Source organism: Pavona decussata, unplaced genomic scaffold (genome assembly GCF_977016875.1).
Source record: "Pavona decussata unplaced genomic scaffold, jaPavDecu1.1 SCAFFOLD_98, whole genome shotgun sequence".
Taxonomy (NCBI): domain Eukaryota; kingdom Metazoa; phylum Cnidaria; class Anthozoa; order Scleractinia; family Agariciidae; genus Pavona; species Pavona decussata.
In genome coordinates, this window is record NW_028145514.1 from 1,187,501 (window position 1) to 1,210,000 (window position 22,500).

Here is a 22,500-nt window from a genome sequence, read left to right on the forward strand (position 1 = left end):
AATTTTCTTTGAAACCGTAACAAGGAAAAAGAAAGCGCCCGCTTCGTGACGGCTAACCTCTGAGGAAACATTCAATTTGTTTGTGTTCAATAATTATTCAAATTTCGATCCGCTTTCATTGATCAAAACATATATAACGCTTAGTTTATTTCAGGCCATTCAGTTCCTAACTGCTATTATCGAGACACGATGTCGAAGCGTGCAAGACACCCGCCAGGCTTTTACAAATTATTATTGATTGATGCTTGCGATAGTGGTTATAAATCGAAATATCGACCGATTGTAAAGCCCACTGTTATGGGTGTGTTTGAAGTTGAGCGTGTAGTCGCAAAACGAATTCAAGGCTGCGAAACAGCGTACTTTGTTCAGTGGAAGCATTATTCTCCAGAACAGAACACGTGGGAGCCGCCCGATCACTTGCCAGAAGAACTCATCTCCGCATTTGAGAACAGATCTGTCGATCCGCTTCGCGCTGAGGAATGCAGAGAAAGACTCGCTCTAAAAAATCAGTACATTTTGATTTTTTTTTAAAAAAATCTTTACAAGATTTTATTTAGAACCATCTGTAGTAAATAAAACACCAAATTTCATAACGTGGTCAACCATTATGTGTATCATCACACCTTAATTTCAATGGTTAATTGGGCTGCCACACGCACTATTATTTGTGGAGGCGGAGCTTAGCATGCATTAATATTCACGCGGGGGTTTCAAACGAGGTCGAAAACGTCCCCCGATATTAACGTAGTGGAAAAAGGACAGAGCGCATTGAAGTACTTTCAGAATTGGACGAAAAACCAGAACTTTTAAACAACGAAATCGTATATAAATTTCTGTGAGGCTTCCTTAAGTGTCACGCTAACATATCCATATGCTGACACACTAACAGAATGATTTGCTGAAAAAACATCCAGCCTCGAAAGCGACTTCCTATACTGAGAAGCCGCTAAAATAGTCTATTTTCAAAGTGAAATAGCCATAAGTTCCAGAAGGACTACAAAGTCAACAATGGTTAAATATTTTTTATTAATGTCTCTTCTACAAAAGCCATATGTTGACACTAATAATTTTTCGGTAGTTTGGACGAAAACGTGAAAGATGTGAGCCAACCTGGACAGTATGCACCATTTTCTCTTTGTTTTTCAAATATAGCGCTCGGAGGGCGCTTTAAGGTCCCGGATGTGTCGCTTCAATCTGGGCAGGTTGCTTCAGGGCGGGTGGTTGCTTCATGCCACAGAAACTGGGTTACGCTTCGGCCCCGTTAGGCTCGAGTGTGAGTTTACTATCCCTTTTTATTGATCACTATACACTGGGAATTACAATGCATTGCCTTCCATAACTTCATGCATGCCTTTCAACAGCGAAAGAGTTGCCTGAACAATACAGGAGTATAGAGTCCTTAAGTGTGAACGTCATGTAGCCATGGCGCTAAAAAATTCAGTTCTAACCAACATCGATTGTCTATTATTACGCTTGGATCAAGTGGTCTTTGTTGCTGCTTTGTCTTAAGGTCAGAACCCTTATTAACCCCCAACGAAAGAACCCACGAAGAAGAGCAGAGGTTATAAAGATCACTTACTGTCTAAAAAATATCGCATTTGCCAGAAGAAAGATATCTAAATAGGCAGAAATGGTGTACTGCTTTTCTCCCACGCGCAATCATTCATCGGAGAGCCACACTTGCAAATACAGTCAACTCTCGCTTTACGGACACCCCGCTCTTACGGGCAAACAGGAAGATTGTAAGAGTCAAAATCTTTCCCATCAATGCAGTAGGGGCACTTAACCTCGCCCAACCAAAGGCCACAACAGTCACAGGAACAAATGAAATCGGGAGTGGCATGCAAGAATGGGTAATCTTCGTTTATGAATGTACCACACTTGACTACCTTAAAGTTGTTATGTTTTGCCTTCGTCTGCTTTTCATATTCAGCGATTGCCAACTCTTCATGTTTGCAGCCATGCCTTGTAGCTGCAATAGAAAACTTAAACACGTCGGGATAACAAATTGTTTTGATAAGAGATGGTGATGGCTGTGCAGGATCAGTGTGACAAGCTGCATGACACTGAGATGGACCAATTCGTCCAGCCCTGTGATGAGAGAAGCACTGTCTTTTGCTTGGTTTATGGTTTCTTTCTCAATCATTTCTATTTGCTTATATATGAGGCTTATTTCAACTTTGTGACACTGTTCTAATAGCTCAGTATAATTAAGATTTATGTATTTCTCATCAAATAATTCTCGGAAAAAATGGTATCCCTCTCGTTTTTGAAATGAATTCATCTGCATATGTTTCTACTAAACTTAGACAAACAGGTTTGACTTTGCATTCATTGAGAGAACTGTACAACTATTCAAGCTAATCCTTAGTTGGTTGCTGTACTGACCTCTGTAATGTAGGTGATTCTTTTATTCCTGTAGAGGATTGATCACTGTTATCATTCTTGCAGCACAAACTAAGATCGTTTAAAGACTTCTCCACGCCGGCCTTTAGTTTTCTTGCTGAGGAAAAGTTGATGTCCTTAACTCTGGCGTAATCAACCTTTTCAACATAAATCCAGCCACACTTACCTGCGTACACGCTAATCTCCCGTTGTGTCTGGTGACAACTTCAAGTCACCCAGGCCAGCCATACACCCTGCACAATGTGCTCACATCACAGTGCCTTCTTCGTTTGGTTTAATCCAAAATTGCACTAGTGGATCATCCAGTCTCTGCGAATATTAATGTCTTACTTTGGCCAATACCACAAACCTCTTGTTAATCATACATCCAAGGACACTGGAAATGAAGCCGCTAACCATCTGGTTGTAAACCTGAAGGCTTCTGTAAGCTTTAAATTGTGCGTTGGAATAAAACCTAGTATCGAGCACGAGGTACGAAAGTAAATCCATGGATTCAACTGGTGGAAGGCATTCCTCGCTCAACGTTTTCGCTGGGATTAGAAGTGGATCTATGCCAATCTCAGAAATTTTATCAAGATACCTATATTTTACATTGCCTTCAAGATTTTTGCTATAATTTGAGAGCATCAGAGGCTCAACCTCTTTTGTTTCAGTCGCCATTTTGATTACGTCAGTCCTCCAACATGGCCGCCAGTAATTTTGTGACGTCAACCGCACACACAATACAAGCAATTACACTCTCATCGCTTGAAGAGGTGTTTCTTTTGATTGAAACAATTTGGATATTGAAAACTGTTTAGATAAGTAATAACCTAAGAGAGGCAAAAATTACCCCAAAACAAGGTGAAGATTTTGACGAGTGCCAGAAGCGTGAAATCGTTTTCAAGGAGCTTCAGTTGTTACAAGGTTCACACCTCCATTTATAAACGGTTGTTTTCTTTAAGTCACGCATATTTATGTAACAGTTGTTAAGTCACGCGCATTCCTATTAAATTTTTTTTAATGCCCATATATAGGCATATAGCCAGCACATGTTCGGGGATAAAAAAAGAACAGCCCTGAGAATATAACATGTAGCTGTTTTCGTTTAGGATTTTCCTTCGCTCTGCTCCCTCCGTTGGATGTTCCTCGACCTAAAGACTATATGGACGCTTAAACAAGGCAGATAAGCATTCCAACATTTATATTTGATCGTACTGACTTATAGTTTATGATCTTAAGCGCACGTTGTGTTATTAATAAATGACGTGTTCTTGTTGTTCGCGAATGTCGTCTGGTTCACCGTTTGTTGCAGACGTTCGCTTTGTCGCTTCACTTTTGCGTCTGTAACACAGTGCACACACTCCTGAAGCATTTTATGTTGATTTTGATTTTGGAACAAGCGACAATAGGTCAACTCGACGGCTCTATTAAAGGAATGTCATTTTTCTCTTTGTGCAAATTGCCCACGTGCCAACTAAACACCCTGAGGTAAGAATTTTAAAATGAGGTCAGATATAATTTTCAGGAAAAATACAATTTTTTAGATCATCGCAAGCCGGGAACGAGCCAGGAGACATCAGAGGTGCATCAGAGGTTAGTGTAAGGCCGACCTGTTTTTCCCTACTTTTGGTATTTCACAACGCTAATCTTTTTTTGAAAGAGAGAATGCTTCTAAAATCTCTGGGGCAACGCTCTGATCTAGCTTTTTCGCGCTCAAAGTCGCTGAGAGAAAAGAAAAAAAAGTCATTTAGTTTTGTTGTATCAGATGTTCTCTCTTACTGACTTTCATTTATGAATTTAGTTTCTCAAACAAATTGATATTTAAGAGGTTATACATGATCAAATATCGATCTAAGTGATACTAAAAATGTTAAAAAGTTTCGATAGTTCAAAAACCAGGAAATCGTAAAGTGAAATGACTTGAAGATGGTTTGTTTACTCGCTTGATAAGCTGTTCAAACTCAAGTGATAAACTCAAGTGTAAGTATTTTAACTCAGTCTGATCCAATTCGGTGAAAAAATTGACTCAAATGGGAATTTGTCGCAAAGAAAATGAATCTTGCATTACTAAGTCCAAGAGAAAATAAACGCATGTCCCAAACTAAGGATGAATAATCCTTCAATATGATAATCTTGCGTTACTTTTCATCTATGAAGTATTCTTACCAATTCTTCATTTGTTGTTGTTTTTTTTGTCCACTGTGGTAAACAACGCAGCACAGGTCGCAATGAATAAATACTTCAAAAAACAAGAAACGCAATGATCGAAAAACTCAGCGCAACGTGACAAGTATTCCGCGCGGTCCTTAAGCGTTATGGCACAGAAAAAAAACATGAAAATATTAAAATTTACAGCCGGTGGTATGAGCCGATTGTTTTGTTTTCGCTAAAAAATCCTTCTCATGAACAATAATCTATTAACCAACTTTTTAACAATGCATCTTCATTTTAAAGTTTGCGATATTTGATTCAGGAAACCGGGAACTTTCACTTCAAGTGTTTGTCTGAAACCCCGGTTTTGCTGCTAACATTTGGTTCAAGCAACCACTACTCTCATCGCTTAAAGAGATGTTCAATATAATTGAAACAATTTGGATACAGAAAATTATTATGTCCTTGCTTTTATTCCTATTTGTATGATTCAGAAAAGAATAATCTTATAGAGGTGGACATTGCTCCAAAGCAACGAGAAGGTTTTGAACGGACGGCTTAAAAAGGCAGTGTTAACAAGCTTGAAACTTTTCATGTTGAGTTTTGGTCAGTGGGAGAAACGAAAATTAGTCAATTTTACGACTCTATTACCGAATCGTGATATCTCAAACATAACAGCCTCAAAGACAGTTGGTATTTCGTAAGTCAATATCTTCTATTAGGAATTCTAGTACCAGTAAAACAAACCATTAAGGAATGACATAATGATGGGCGATCCTTTTTCTCTGCACACACATTGCCACATGCTAACTAAACACACAGAGGTTAAAATTTTAAATTAAGGTAACACACAATTCTCAAGAAAAATACTATTTTGTTCAGATTAGCGCGTGGGGCAGACCAAGAGACATCAGAGGTATAACAGAAACATTGCATGTTTATTTTTGGTCAGTGGGACAAACGAAAATTAGTCAATTTAACGACTCTATTACCGAATCGTGAGATCTCAATTAAGTGTCGGAACATTACTTAAGACATAAAAGCCTCCAAGACAGTTGGTATTTCGTAAGTCAATATCTCCTATTAGGAATTTTATTACCGGTAAAACAGGCCATTAAGGAATGAAATAATGATGGGCGATCCCATTTTGTCTTCACACACATTGCCCACATGCTAAGTAAACACCCTGGGGTTAAAATGTTAAATTAAGGTACGATACAATTTTCAAGAAGATACTATTTTGTTCAGATCATCGCGAGGAACGGACCAAGAGACATCAGAGGTATATCAGAGGTTAGTATAAGGCCTGCCTGTTCACAAAGAAATCCTCCTTTTTCTTCTTTTGGTTATTGACAACAGTCCCAGTTTTTTTATTAAAAAGAAATTGCGATTCCAAGAAACCATTGGTAAATTCTTTTGGCAACGCTCTGACCTTTCTTTGTCTCGTTCAGAGTCGCTGAGAATACATGTCTCCAGAAGTAAAATGTTAAGCTTTTAATTGCTCTTCATCTCTTACTTTTTCAGTCTGAATTAAGTTTCTAAAAAAAATATTGATATTTAAGAGGTTATAGACGATGAAAGTTCAGTGTAAGTGATACCCTCAATGCCAAAATGCCATTCAACTGTTGTTTTTGTTTTTTGATAGTTGATAGTTCGAAAACCAGGAAATCGGCGTGAAGTGTAATGACTTAATAGATAAATGATATTTTAAGTGATTGATACAGACATACTTGGAAAAAGAAAATGCGAAGCTCACGGCAAAAAGAGAATGACTTGTCTGAAAACGTCAACATTTGACCCCAGTTTGATTTTTTTTTTGGTGAAAAATAGGAGGTTGCAACAAAGCAATTTAATCTTGCATCCCCAGCTAGGGATGAATTATCTATAAAATTAAAAAATAATCTTCCCTTAAAAACAACTTTTTATCTATGAATTTCTCTTACCAGTGCTTTACCGTTTTAACCACATTTCTCTCAATGGGACAAATTTATTTCTTTAAATTGCTCATTTCAGGAAACAGCGCAGCTGGCGTCGCAATCAACAAATATTTCAAAAAAGAAAACGCAATGATCGAGAAATTCAGCGCTACGTTAGAAGCATTCCGCGCAGTCATTAAGCGCTATCGCGCAGAAACAAACAAATAGACAAACAACAGCCTCCGAAGACGCGTGAATCGATGGCACGATAAACCACGTTACCGAAATGTTTGAAAATATGTTTAGAGAATATCGGAAATATATCGTCAATATTAGTGTATAAATACCAGCAAGAGCTAACAAAAAAGAAATAAATTCAGGCCATTTAAATGGGGTCTAAAACGTTTTGCTGCTCACAAATAGACCCACATGTTCACGCTCCGTTTAGTTGGAATTCTAAATGACCTCAAAACAAAGGTCTTTCATGACGATTAGAAAAAAATATATTTTTGGTTTCGTATTTATATTTTTTTGAGCGCAAAACACCCTCGCCTCGTAGACATCACATAAAACTGTATGGAGAAACAACAGGTATATCCTCGAAGGAAGTTTATAAAAAGACCGTTTTCCCATGGTTGCACTCAAATCTAATGAAAATTAGAGTTTACTGACGGTCAGTTTAGTGACACGGCAAGGGTATGTAAGCAAAGTTCTATATTTAAGTGACAATCATTCTAGGGTTGAGTAGCACTAATTGGGACGCTAAATTACGTTTGGCACTATATCTGCAGACGAGACTAGGAAAGCAATACACTTTAAATTGACTGGTTCAAAACATTCCTAAAATTTTGACTAAAAATCGAATAGTAGTGGAAAAGTAACCTTTGTTTAATTACTGGTTTCTGAAAAATGAGATTAATATGATAAGGCTTTCCACCCATTTCCAGTTTCGCACCACAGGTAAAAAAAAAAAATCATGTGATTCAAGTAAGGGAATTAACGATTCACAAAAGCAGCTGTAAGTTCTCATGGGGCTCAACAACTTCAATAACAGCTTTATTTTATACTGGAAACATTTACAGTAGTCTCCGAAAACGTATCTTAGAAGGTGGCTCAGTGATATTCATGAAGCTTTCCTGTTTAATTTGACCGGCCTTAAATGTTCGTTCAAATAAAAGAAAGATCCTCGCAGTTAGTACGCACTGACTTTTAAGTCTGTGCTTAAAAGCAGTTGCGAAAGGAAAGCCTGAAAAAAAATCAGGCTTGAACGGGATTCAAACACATGACCTCTGCGATGCTGGTGTAGCGTTCTACTAACTGAGCTATCAAGCCAACTGGGAGATGGTCATATTGTGGGTTCGTAATATATCCGTGAAGGATGAACCAGTTGGCTTGATAGCTCAGTTGGTAGAGCGCTGCACCGGCATCGCAGCTAGAGGTCATGGGTTCGAATCACGTTCAAGACATTTTTTTTCAGTCTTTCCCTTCGCAACTGCTTAAGTTGCGTACTAACTGCGGGGATCTTTCTTCTATTTCATCTTTCATACGCAGTTGAAAATGTGTGTCTCATATATTTACATTCATTTAAATGTTTGCCCAGATTTAGCAACCGAAAAATTGAGCCAGTAACGACGGCAGTCTTGGGAAGCCGTCATCAATCGTCGGTATTTTCAATGTAAACGTTTATCACAATCGATCCGTCTTCCTCCCTGGAAGGTATTCAATTTTTGCTCAGAAAGAAATATCGTTTTTAAATATCACTTAGCGAAATCGGTCTTGGTTACCGCGCAAGATTGGTTAAAATATTTAGTTAATGGGCATTATTGTTGTTTCGAAAGTTCTCAAAATTACACTTCGGAGTGCAATTTGATTACAATTTCAAAATATTGTCCAGCTATTTCTTACCAAAAGAATACTCTAATCCTAGACGAAGCCAGTTTGGAAGAAAGGTTTTCTTCGATTGATGAAATTCCTTTCCCTAAGTGTTAACCTAAGCGTTTTAGGGATGCAGCGTGGTCGAGTGGTTAGGGCGCAGGACTTGAAATCTGGAGGTCGCGGGTTCAAGTCCCGTTCTGGCCCCAGTTGTTCAAAGGCCGGATAACTTTATCCGCTGGATAAGGCGCTATTCAGAGTCTAAAATATACTTCACGTTAAACGTTATCCAAGGTTTTTGAACACTCCCAAACTTAACTGTGGTTAGAGTGTGCATATTCGGTTGTTCAAGAGGAAATACTGAAATCTTTGTAAAGATTGAAACTGTCGGATAGTGACTTATCCACTGGATAAAGTTATCCAGCCTTTGAACAACTGGAGCCTGACCACTATCTGGAGTTGTTTCTCGGTAGCCCCGAGTTCAACTCCTCGGCCTCGTTTGTAAATAGCCAGATGGTCCGCCTCCTGCTAGCTGGAATTCTTAATCATGTGATATTGTAGTTAGAATATTTGTTCCTTCCTATTTGTTTCATTGTCCCTGAAAGCCCCTTTCGGAAGAGGATAATTAAGTAATTATGATTAACATGATCATACTGACTATTTACACAACGTCTTATAGCGAAAATTGATTAGAACCAATTTTACAACTTATCGGTGCACTGAAGGCACGAAAGTGGGAAATTGGTGAAGTCAAAATGAATTCTGTTTTCGTGGTGTCGGTAGAATGTCGGTAGAATGTCAGAATGTCAATCCAACAATGGGCCTTCTTCTCAGGCGGACAGACTGATGTGAAGTCAATTATAGTGGCTTGCTTAGCTGAGGGATGCACCAAGACCTAGAGCTAAAGAGGGAGAAGGTATTTTCTCACAGTTTACGACGCCAAAACTTTTTATTGGCACGCAGACAATACCGTTAGCTACCCAGGCTAAGTCAGTTCAAGCCCCTCACTGCAGCAGGTACAGTATCCGGTGGAGTGTGAACGTTGTCATGCAAAGCCTAGCCTACCACACAGTCGTGGGAGGAGACTTGTAGCTCCTGGGGAGGAGGTAATACGAGTCCCTTAAAAAGGACTGCGTGGGAGGCTAAGCAAGGCCATGTGTTACATGAAAGCATCTGAAACTTAATATTTTTGACAGATTGTACCCCACTGCCAGACCACAGCGAAACAGGAATAACTTCAGCCATGCTTTATCCATTGCTTCTGTTTATCTGCCTGACAGCCTCGTTCAGAGGAACAAGAGCGGAGAGCGGGGACAGCAGTGACACGGAAGAGCTTGGAAAAGGAGTCAATCTTCGGAAGACAAACTTATTGGGCGACTTCCAGGAAAAGGAGGCGAAAGTGTTCGAGGCTTTGCCGGAAACCTGCTTTAAAAGGCAAAAGTTACACTACTCAGGTAGTAACTTTGATTATTACAAAAGCACCAAATCCTTTTACAAACATATGGCCGCCGCAGCTGGTTTGGAAGCCTCCCTCGAGTCTACGTTTACTCTGGGCGCTACTCTCAACACTGTTATACAGAAGACAGAATCCAAGGAATCCGAAGTAAGTGGACTGGCCTTAAATGTCCGCGCCTTGACAGAAAAGATCTTGGTCAAGAAGGATTGATTAGATAACGTTGAAACTTCCACATTAACCAAACGCCTTGTTAAGGACTTTGAAAAGCTACCATTGGAATTTACATGTCCGTGGCTTGCGAATTCCTGGAAAGCATACAACGTCTTTTTGGAGACGTATGGGTCCCATGTGATTACATCCGTGACGCGTGGAACAAGCATCAAGGAGACGACATTTGCAGAAAGTTCTAAGTCGTACAGTCAGAGGGATTTTCAGGTGAACAGCTGCATTAAACTTGCAGGCCCCGTAAGTGCTACCAAGGTTGGGGTGGAGGCATGTGCAAACGTCAGCAAGAAGGAAGAGTCCAAGGCAAGTGACATGAGCACCGTAGAAAAACTCATCGTCAAAGGGGGTACTAAGGAAACCCGAAATAAGGTGATGAACGACAGGAGCAAAGAACTAATTGAGCAACTTTTGAACGAAGCAGGTGAATCAGGAGCACCTGTTGAACACACCTTCAGATCGATTTGGAACATTTTGCAAAGCCGATTCGATAGTGGATCAGATAACTACATCCGAGCTATAAACCTGCAGTACTATTACCTCGGCTTCTTGAATTATGGCTGCCGATTCAAAGAAAGTAGAGGGGTTCACCTACAGAAATTCGACTACACAAGGGGTACTTCCGAGAAACGTCCTGAATTCGAGTGCTCTCTGGCTGCAGAGGGTTGCCACCATCCTGACGACTGTGGATACAGAGTGGGAATCTGGTGCGCCTGTCGAGGGAAATCTTGCGTTAAGTACAAATCGGAGAAACAAGACACAGGAAGCTCTAAGCTCATAGCATATGCAAACACCCAAGATGATTGGGGATGGCATGGCTGCGATTGGAAAGTGGCTGGGTTTACATGCGACTGCTACAACAAGAATATTGGGTTTAGGAAACAGGTGTGGAGGATGCCTAGCAGAGATGTCGCGCAGAAAGATGTTCCTTACCACATGAGTGGTGAGTCAGAGAGTCCAGATCAAGATCTCGATCAAGATTTAAATCGAGATCTAGGCAGGGATGCAGATGAAAATGGTGAAGAGTAATTTGATCTGAGTCAGTACTTAAATGATGTACGATTAAGTTAAAACGTGATCTGCTACACAGTAAATGGGTTTCCCGATTCAAACCAGTGACAATAATGACGACAGTTAGAGCACTAACTATTTAGTTGAATGAGTTTACGCCAGAATTATGTATTGTAATCGTAGCTCGAGATTAAAACAATGCGATGCGCGAATTTTGTTGTTCGAGTGGTCATTCCCAGTCGTTACTCTTGCAACTATTCAATGGAACAATTCTCGACCAGACAACTTTAAAATCTTCATTAATTCTCTCAGTGCCTAGAATGTTGCTTTGTACAAAATTGTGCTTTATCTACATCTTTTTGTCTTCAAGTGTATTAATCTCGTACCCCGATCTCAGTCGTCGGTTCGGGAATGTCGAAATGTGAGATCTGGTAAAGTTCGATACAACGCCATTTCTGGTTGGTTACCAGAATTAAGAATGCCTCATTCTAATCTGCTCTGTGATTGGCTCTTTCCTTCTGTGTTTGGTTTTCGCTCAGTTCGGGGAAGAAACAAAAACACGGAAAAGTTTTCGCTCCGATTAAGATTGTCATGCGACGTTTTAATACATACATGCCCTTTGTGTGGGGAGAGAACAGTGAGAAATTGTTTTTTCGGAAGACAACAGCGACTTTAGCCGAAAAGAGTTTGCAGTAACGTTCAAACGGCCTTGCCAAATTACACAAGTTTCCAACACGATGGATATAAGCTTGCTTACTTTTGGGGATAAAATGGAGGTAGGTCATATATATATATTTTTTTTGGTATTTCTTGACAAAAAATGATTTTTTTTAAATGATTATTTATTTAGTAAACGCAAATTAATTTCCCCAAAATACTTTACCTTGAGTTCCTGAACACGCGCGCCGCATTTGCTAGCATATTTTCAGTTTTTGTCTTCTGCTAAAAGACTATTTTCCTTCTATAAATTGAACTGGACTTTGAGTAAGAGACTTCATAATATAATATTAGTCCTTTCAGACCAGTGTGCTTATTCCTTCAAGATCCATACAACATCTCTCATAGGACTTTTGAGAAATTGATAGAGTGTCCACACAATATTATTATATTGGTGAGATCAATATCCCTCCCACCCCTCAGCTAAGAGAAATGAAAAATGTCCGACTTATGACCGCCAAAATAATAGTAATGAAACCCGTACTACAACAGAGAACACCTTGTCTGAACCGATTAGGGCTCTTTATGTAAGTGTAGTTAGTTTAATTTTATCCCCTCTCTCCCACCTGCTGAGTTAAAAAAAATTTGGATCCAAAATATAAAACTAGCCTTCCTCTAAAATAAAAATGGGGACATTGGTTTACATGTCTGCACCACCTAATGTTTTGCAGGTCTATGCTTGTGATAGGCTTTAGAAAAGAAGTAGTTTTAAAAGGAGGACATGCCTCTTTGGATTTGACATCACTTATAGTTTTTAGAATCTTTTTGCCATTGTTCTTTTCTTCAAGATGGGGGAAGTTCTCCATTATTTTATCATTAGTATGGAGTCCTTGAAGTACTAAACACACTTAATTTACTACTTCCATTGTTAATCCTTAGCACATTCTCTGATACAAATAGTTATCACTGGCCTCAGTTTCTCCTTTATTTCTTGTTAACTCTGCCTTAATTTCTTCCACCTGATTTCTAGGGAGAAGCAAGTTCCTAAAGTTCCTATCAGTGATGTGAATATCTTCAAGGGCTAAAACAGCTGGACACAGCTCAACACATAATTAAGAGCAATGACAGTCATTTCGGACAACAGATATCACAACAGCTGCATTTCTCACACAAAAGCCAAAACCAAAGTGGTTATAAGCAAAAATTTTCCCCTGCACAGATTTCTGGGGTATTTACACTAATCTGTCATGGTGGGTTGCATTTCTTCAATATTTGCACCAATATGATTGTTGTTAAAGTAAAGTTTTGATGTAGCAGGCTTCCCATCTCTTCCACTTTCTTGGAAAAAACTTTCCATAGTTTGCGGAAGACCAAAATGAATAAATTATTATCCTTCCAACACAATGAGAATCAAACCCCATTCCCAAAGATTGTGGCAAATAATATTCATTGTCAGTCTGTAGAGAATGAGACTGAGCCAAAAGTGCATTTTGAGGAATTTGGGGAGTAAGGTAGAACTGGTGATCCCCAAGCTTTCCACCCAAAAAGGCACCCCCAAATCCACACAGTACTAATGATGAGTAAATAATAGGCTGACAGGCTTAATTTTTGACATTGGTGGTGATAAGTTCATCTGCTATGGGCGAAAATATTTAATCAAACTGGTCAGCATTACTTTGTGTTAAGATAGGAGGGCCTTTGTAGTACTCCATAAATCTTTCATATTCAAACTTTGTATGATTGTAGTTTGGTTGTTTTTCTGTTGCTGTTGTTGTCATGACAACAATCTTCGCTGTAGGGAATACTGAGGAAAGTGTTACTCGTTTGCTGTACTCTGAAGTTGTGCCCCCTGAACAAAGATGCAATTAATTAAGAAAAAACTGTAGTCATTCACTGGGATGTTGTTATTCTTTCCATTAGAATAAGACAATATAATTACCAGAAAATGGATAATGAGAAGGCTGAATAAAAAGGGATTCTCAAGTAACTAAGCCCTTTTTGACGCATGGGGTGGTGGAAGGACGAAGCATAAAAGAAGCTGCGATAATCACCAACAATATGGCTCTGTATTTATTAGCTTTTAACCTTTAAGCCTCAGTGTCAACATACAGTTTCTCCTTACTGGTCTCTACATGTCCATTTTTCATAGTAGCATTATAGGGAGGCTGTTGAAATATCAAGAAATTTCACCACTGGTGATCTCATGACCTCTCCTTGATTGTGTATTGATAAATATTAGGAGAAATTTTGATACTGATCACTACTGGGGCTTAAAGGTTCAAGATTCACTGTTCTGATATTTTTTGTGTACTTGTGTGAAAAGTCCTTGAACATAATTTTGTGTTGCTGGTCTTAATATTAAGAAAAGTTAGGACCTTACATGGGTGCAAATATCAATACAAGAAAATTTTTTTTGCTCAAGGAATTGGCATCAACAAGGAATTTTCATCCAAGACAGACACTGTTTTCAAAGTTTCTTTTCCCCACCACTTCTCTGCAGTGGGTTTGTGTCTGACAGTTTGATTAAATGTTGTTTCCTGGCTATGGAAGGCCATGGTTAAGGAATACTTAGGAATTCATGGTTACTGAAGATCAGCGTACTGTGAAAGCTGTTGTTTTGCTGCAGAAATGGGTGACAGTTCATTAGAACACACAGACATGCACAGGAAAACAAATAGTGGAAATATTTTTTTTTATTTGTTTTCTATTTATCTGCCATTTGCCACTTTTATGAGCCCAAAAGACCTTCACACCTTCCTATTATTATTGTTATTATTTTTTTTGCTGAAATCAAGGATCCCATCAGAGGTGAGTGTCCAAGCACCAAGATAGCTGCTTTGGACATAAAGAACCTTGTATTATTCTTAGTGTATCATCCTCTATGCATGTACAAATAATGCAATGCTCAGTACAACAATGATTATTTAAGCAGCTCATTGTGCCTTGCAAATCAAATGCAGATAATGACCTTTGTTCTTCATATCAAGAGTCAAATATTATTAGACTTGTGTATTATGTGGCTCTAATTTTCGAGTCTGTGGACTCCTATGTGTAAAATTATAACCTTTATTAACTTGTCATCAAAGAAGCAGTCGAGGGGGCATGTCCCCTAAACTTAACATAAATTTCAGGTGAAAATGTTTCAAGTGTTATGTGATAAAGGTGAATCAAGAACCACTGAAATGGAAAGCTCATCACTACCAAATAAAACTCTAATGGGAAACTCATAGGGACTTGCTCTGTTTGCTCACATGTTGCAAGTAACCAAACATTCTTCAGATCCCAAATCCAGATGTGGTACCTCCATTTCCCAAAAGAAATTCAAACTTCCATTTTTGAGAAAAAAAAAACCCTTTAAAACAGCAAGGGTGTACTCGGTATTTTAATGTTGGACATAATTGGGCGCCTACCATTTACACGGACAGGTCTTTCTGGTTTGCTGGTATATAACCAAGACAGTAGCATGGTGTTAGGGCTAGGATGGTTCATGGTTCATTTATTTCACACTATTTACACAACATTAACACAGAAAGAAAAGTATTTACAACAAATGATTACAAGATAAAAATAAATACAGTACAAATTATAAAATGTGTGTGGTGGTCAAAGTAGCAAAGGCTTTCTAGCTGACCACCACCTACTTTTAAGTAAACAAAGAAATGACACTGAGCTTTATTGAGATATTAGAAAATGTAGGAAATGTTTGTAGAGCCTAGGATGTACAAGAGAGAATTACATTTGTGTAAATTAAGGTATGTTCGAGATATACTGAACCGAGCAAGAAATCTAAACAGGACAAGTTTAATAAAAGAAGAACAAAACAATAAATAAATAAAAACAAAAAAAAGCAAAAAAACAACATACAAACAAACAAACAACAACAACAACAAACAAAAAGAAAGGAAAAGGACAACACATCATCAGCAGCAACAGCAGCGACAACAAAGATCAAAATATAAGCAGACATTATTATTATTATTATTATTATTATTTTTAACTCTATTATTATTATTAGATAGTTACATACTATTATATTTGATCATTAAACAGAACATATATTATTTGATTGACAAGAGATCAGGTGGGCCTTATAAAGTTTCTTAAACCTGTTAAAAGTTTTTGTTTTTTTTCAATGCCATGGGGACAGTTTCCCATATGACAGAAGCAGAGTGCTTAAAAGTAAATTTGCCTATGTTAGTTAACTTGTGGTCGGTGGAAATTAAGCTTGGCAGAATTTCTGGTGTTATAGGAGTGGACAGTGCTGTTGTTGTAGGTAGGAGGAGGCCCTGTTTAGCTGGTTCATATAAAATTATATTATTACAGTGACCTTGAGTTGTGTCCTTTGGCCTGTAAAAGAAACCTGCCGCATTTACACAATCCATTTGGTTTGGAAATTTAAACCATTAACTTATGGAAGAAGGAGAATTTGTGTGACCAAATCAGCTGAAAGACTACAAAGAGAAGAAATAATTTTTACGTATCACTGGTAGACCACAATTTCTGAAACTTTGCAAATGAAAATATGACATGAACCATTTGACTTTCCAATGCGAAATTTAACACCAAGATGCCAATCAGTAACTCTATTGTGCCTCATCTACAACAACGACCACAAAATTTTTCTGATAAAGCTTCGACAACAAAAACTCTCTGCACTGTCTGTTGCTACCTTTACCTTGGGGTGCACAAAAATTATGTGACATTTCCCTGCCTGTAAATTACAGTATCTTCAATACAGTTACCATCTAAGGCGAAAACTGGTACAGCTTACTCCGGTTGACTTAAGTCTTTTTAATTGATCGTCGATAAGCACGTTGATCTTGAGTGGAGAAAGCACAATTACGATGGATTTGTTCTTGGAACAGTTTTCATTACAAAGATGGTCTAGATGGTCACAAAGGGTAGGAACTAATCTTAGTAAAAAAGTGATTTACCGCGCTTGTTGATTGCAATCTCTCCTGTTGCCTTTTTCGTTTTGGTTTAAGTTTCAAGTTTTGTTGTCCTCTCGACCGAAGAACGTTCCGAAGAGCACCCTCGAAAGCGAAAACCTCACCAGGAATGATCACAGTTACGAGCCGGCGGCCATTCAGCACGGTGGACAAAGGATGATGGGCAGGCCCGTATTCCGGGCCTCAAATCGAACTTTACCAGATCTCCCCTCCGCCTGACCGTGGGAGATCTGGGTACGAGATTACAAGTGTATCGCACAGTATTACTGAGCGACTACTTCAAGTGAGACTTCTCAATTCCAATAGTTTACTTCCACGATTCACGTGGACGATTTTTGATATAAAAGGCTTGTTGCCTCTTTTAACTTCATCCTTTTCGATCCTCATTGGTTACAAGATTTTTTTATGTAATATATCAAGCACTAGGGAGAGTGTTTCATCCAATTTTCAAACACCAAGAAGTGAGATGAAAAAACGAGACGCAGCCGATTGCTTTTGTCAACAAACTTCGAAGTGTTTAGAAATAGGGTAAAACACATCCTCAGTGTCGTGTCATTATATCCATATTTTCTCTTCTACCGCTGTATTTCACTTAAAGACGTCTGTCTTCTCTAAAATCATCTAAAAGCGTTTCATTTTCGGCTGAGGATCCCGTTCTGTTGTGCAACTTTGTCTGGGAGAAGGTCGTAGACAAGTTGGCTAAAGGGTGAACTTCTCTCCTTACTTACGAACAAACAAAATCCTTGGAATGTTTTATTTTTGTGTCGACGCCAGATTTCATGTTAAACCAATGAATTTGCTGTGTGTCAGCCATTGCTCTGTCCAATTGATGCGTAGAGTGAAGAAGTCAATGCAAAGGACTTTTGAACAGGCGGTATTGTGCTGTTTCGGTCCTTACACAAGAATCTTTGCTCTGCATTTTCTCCCTTCACCGAGGCTTCGGTTGTTCAAAGAATGGATAACTTTATCTAGCGGATAAGATGTAATCCAATTAATACATTTTATCTCCAAGATAGCAATTTATCCGCTGGATAAAGTTATCCCCTTTTTGAACAACCGGATCCAGATGTATAAATGGATTCTGGTAACATTCAGGCGCCAGTTGTTCAAAGAATGAATAACTTAATCCACTGGATAAGTCACTATCCAGCGGAGCAAATGTACTTCAACTAACGGTTTTGGCAAGTTTTCCACACGATCCCATACTTAAATTTGATATATATTTCTACTCTATCCACAAATTATAGGGCTATCGGGAAAATCTTACACACATTTCATCTGCCGGATAGCGACCTATCCAGTGGATAAAATTACCCGCTCTTTGAGGAACTGGGGCCTGGTGGATGGTAGGGTAGGTTAGCAATATAGTACTACCGCTGCTCCAGGGCGGCTGGTTGTTTCATGCTATACACTCTGTTTTTTTTTTTTTTTATAAGAACGCCTAATTTTGGGGCCGAGGCTGAACGTTCTTATATTTTTTCGCGATTTGAGGCTGAAAACGTTCTTAAGTTGTTCTTAAATTACATGGTATACACTACATGTATTTCAGTAAATCAATGCGGACGTGCTGAGATATGCTATCAAGAACTGCTGATTATGACAAACCGAGATGTGTGTCACCATTGTTAATGTTATACAAAACATGCCCTTAAGTATTTTGGCTAATTTACATTTGTTACCTTGATTTTATGTACAGATTAGCAAAATAAAAACGTTCTTAATCGAGTCTCAGCCTGAGGAAAGTTCTTAATACGTTCTTAAAATTTTGGTTAATCTCAGCCTCAACGTTCTTATAAAAAACGTTCTTATAAAAAAAACAGAGTGTATAAACTGGGTTATGCTCCGGCCCCATTAGGCTCTAGAGTGAGTTCACTATCCCTTTTTATTGATCACTATACACTGGTAATTACAATGCATTGCCTTCCATAACTTCATGCATGGACTTCAACAGCGAAAAAGTTTGCTGAATAATTCAGGAGTAAGAAGTCCTTAAGTGTAACGTCACGTTACCATGGCGCTAAAAAATTCCGTTCTAAACAACACCGATTATCTATTACCCATGGGTCACGTCGTCTTTGTTGCTGCTTTGTCTTATATTAGGGACCGTCAGATTTGACTACGAAAACGAGATTGAGTACGAGTACGACTTTTCAAATCTAGGTTGCGTGGTTTAGATAACCGCTTGTTACACCAATCTTGTTTCTAGGGTATTGTTATCTGCTGGTAAACAACAAGAAAGAGTGAGAGTTTTGGAGATGTTACTTTTTTTTTATTTACTTTTTATTTTTTTATTGACAATATATATATTACCCTTACAATACGTACAAATACTACTTACAATACACTAGGATACAACGAAAGAAAAAAAAAAGAATACAATTACATTCACTACCATGGCTTGCTTATTTCTGTTATATCTTACAAAGTACAAAGAAAAATAATATACAGCTCTAGGTTACAAACTTTTTGTCAATTAAAGGTTTCCATTCATTGTAATAACGTTCATTTGAATTAGTCCTTGTTGATATTTGTTTTTCGATTTCAGCTTTGCTTATCACTATTGTTAGATAAGTACTAAAAGACAAAGGTTCTTCATTAATACTGCAACAAAATATATAGTATTTCGCAATTAGTAGGAGGTGATTAGTTAAATTACAAAGGTTGTCGTTATCTATGATACCATATAAGATTTTTGCGGTTGACAATTCTAGTTTTATGGTAGTATGAGTCTCATACCATTCCAGAAAGATTTTCCAGAACTCTGATATCACCGGACATGAAACAAGCATATGTTTTAGATCTTTTCTTTGTTTTTGAACATAAATAGCAAAGATCACTGCTCACCAGTTTAGCTTTAAATAATTTGTTTCTAGTAAAAACTATATCATGTAAGGTTTTCTACTAGAGAAAGCTAAGCTGAAGTATTTGCTTATTTGGTCCGGTTTTAACCCATTGGCAATAAGGCGTTGTTTTGCGCTGGGTTCTTCAAATATACGCTTCACGAAACTTTGGTGTTTGGCTTTGGTTGTTAGCGCTTTCAAGTTATCCCACGGTTGTGTAGGATGCCCTTGCTGTAGCCCCATTCGCTTTATTGCCATTTTATATTCTTGTGGAATAGCATTTATTAGTCCAAAATAGGTAAAAAAATTTGTATGTAGCTGATAACGGAGTTTAAACTCTTCATAACTAAGGAAATCTAGATTCGGGTTGAGAAGGTCTTTAAAGGTGTAAACTCCTTTATCAAACCAAGTACGGAAAAAAATTATCTTGTTATCAATTTTAATATCTTAGTTATTCCATATAATCGTTTTCTTTGTGCATGGCATTTATTATTCTGCACATCCTTAAACTCAAACCAGTATTGTAACATTCTCTCATAAAAGAGTGGTAGCTCTTTGATGTTAAGATCCATACTGTTACAGTTACAGGTTGAGAGGAAGTTTAAGCCTCTGAGGTGTAAAGTGGCTTCATTTGGAATGACCGTCCATAATGAATTCTCGCTCAGGTGAAGTCGCTTTATCCAAATGGACAGCTAGGGCTTTGTTCATTAAGGTATTATCAATCATATTCAGACCCCCATTTTTGCGTTGGCCGATAATTGTTTTTTTTTTTTAATTTTGGCTATTTTGTTGTCCCAGATAAAATTAAAGGTGATTTTGTTTACCTGCTCACAGAAGTTCTTAGGGACTGGCAGTACGGTTGAATTGTAAGTAAGCCTTGAGAGGCCCACAGATTTAACAATGTTGATCTTGCTTACAGAGTTAGTTTCCGTCTCTTCCAATTGTTTAAGGTCTTTTCCAAAACATCTAATTTTTCATAGAAATTAAGTTTATTACTAACCTAACCTTTTCCGAGTTTGAGAAGCATATACCTAAAGCATAAACAGTCTTTCGGCCACTTAACATTGAACGGGGTATCTTCTCTGTTTTTCCATTTTCCCAGCCACGTTGCTTCTGACTTCGTGTGGTTAATTTTTAATCCCGAGCATCTTTCAAACTTTTCTAGGAGGTCAAGCAAGTGACTCATTGTTTCAGGGTTTTTTAGAAAAACTGTTGTGTCATCCGCATACTGTGTGATTTTTATCTCGCGTGCTCCAACTTTAATGCCTTCAATTTTCGGGTTTTTCTTAATCGCAAGTGCAAGAATTTCAATACCAAGGACGAAGAGTGTGCCTGATAGTGGGCAACCCTGCCTGACGCCTCGCTCCAGCTTGAAGAAATCAGAGGCATAACCATTGTTTGTGACACAGCTAGTTGTGTTGCAATAGAAAGTTTGTATCCAGTTTTTGAAGTCAGGACCAAAATTAAGTTTGTCAAGAACCTTAAAAAGGAAATTCCATTCTATAGAATCAAATGCCTTTTCAAAGTCGAGGAAGACAGCAAGACCGGGAAGGTTTTTTGCTGCGGTGTAGCTAATAATGTCACTAATGAGTCTGACGTTTTCACCGATATAACGTTCTTGGATATAGCTTGTTTGATCAGCGTTTATCAAAAGCGGCAGGACGGCTTTCAGTATTTTTTCGATTGCTTTCGCGGCAATTTTGTAGTCTGTGTTTAAAAGTGAGATAGGCCTTAGATTGCCAAGGAGATTGGTCGGTTTGTCTTTTTTCGGTACTAGTGTTATGATACCTCTTCTTTGACATATTGATAATTGGCCTTTTTCGAAGCCATGCATAATTTCTACTTGTAATAAAATTTTGTTTAACGTAATCCCAGAAAAATTTGTAAAATTCGCATGTGAAGCCGTCTGAGCCTGGGCTTTTTCCATTGTCCATGTGTTTTAAAGCTTGGTAGCATTCTTGTTCGGTTAGCAAGCCTTCACATTTCTTAGATTGATCTTCATGAAGGGGTGTTAACAGGTTGTTGTTAAAAAATGCATCAAACTCGGAGTCATTGGGATTAACATTTCTAGTAGAATATAGATTTTTATAAAATGTTTTCTCTTCTTCAAGTATTGTTTTTACGTCGTCAGTTTCTTCACCATTAGATAGTTTCAGCTTTGAGATTTTTTTCCTTAAGAAGTTTCTCTTTTCTAGATTAAGAAAGTACTTAGAATAATTTTTCTCCGTGCTCATACTATCGCGCTTTACTGCGCAATATTGTACCTTTAATTTTTCTGTTTGATAGTTTTTCTAATTTTGCTTTTAGTGAATAATACTCGTTCAGCACATTAGGGTCATTTCTCGAGGAACATAGTTTTTCTTGTAGATCATTTACTTTTTTTAGTAGTTGTTTTTCTTGGTCTTTTTCTGATCTAGCTCTTCTCTTGGAGTACTGCACTGTGAAGCCTCTGATTTCCATCTTAATGACATACCATTTCAGGCCAAGATCTGTGACATCCTTGTACTTTTCTATAAGAGCCGGAATGTTTACACACATTTTTTCTAACAAGCTTGCGTTAAATTTCCAGAAACCAGGGCCTGATTTTTTGCGTTGGTCGACCGATTGTATATTCAACATAATAGCAGAGTGATCTGAGAAAGGAGTATGCATAATATTACTCTCTTTTGTTAGAAAAACTAAATCAGCTGTGATTAGGAAAAAATCTAGTCGGCTTTGAGACTTGAATGCTTGGTCATGCCACGTAAACGACAGAGCTTGGGGATTTAATTCACGCCAAATATCCGTGAGAGCGAAGTTAGAGCATAGATGTTCAATTTCGTTTATGACAGTAGGTTTGTTCGAATGTTGTTTTACACTTTTTCTGTCTTTTGGCGTTAGCGCGCAGTTGAAATCCCCTCCAATTATCAAGTTGCAATCTGAAAATCCACTTAGAGTTTGATTTAAATCTTGATAAAACTTGATTTGTTGTGAAATGTCATTCGGAGCGTATACATTGGCAAGGGCAAGGTTCTGATTATCTAGCTTGATTTCCAAAA

At 38.1% G+C, this 22,500-nt stretch overlaps 1 protein-coding gene across 1 annotated transcript; it reads left to right on the forward strand.

The window, feature by feature from the left end:
• The first annotated feature begins 9,544 nt into the window (after positions 1 to 9,544).
• Positions 9,545 to 11,119, forward strand: LOC146472550 (DELTA-thalatoxin-Avl2a-like). Its single transcript, XM_085119276.1, has one exon. The coding sequence runs from the start codon at positions 10,321 to 10,323 to the stop codon at positions 11,032 to 11,034; it is 714 nt and encodes a 237-aa protein (XP_084975402.1). The 5' UTR covers positions 9,545 to 10,320; the 3' UTR covers positions 11,035 to 11,119.
• The last annotated feature ends 11,381 nt before the right edge of the window (positions 11,120 to 22,500 follow it).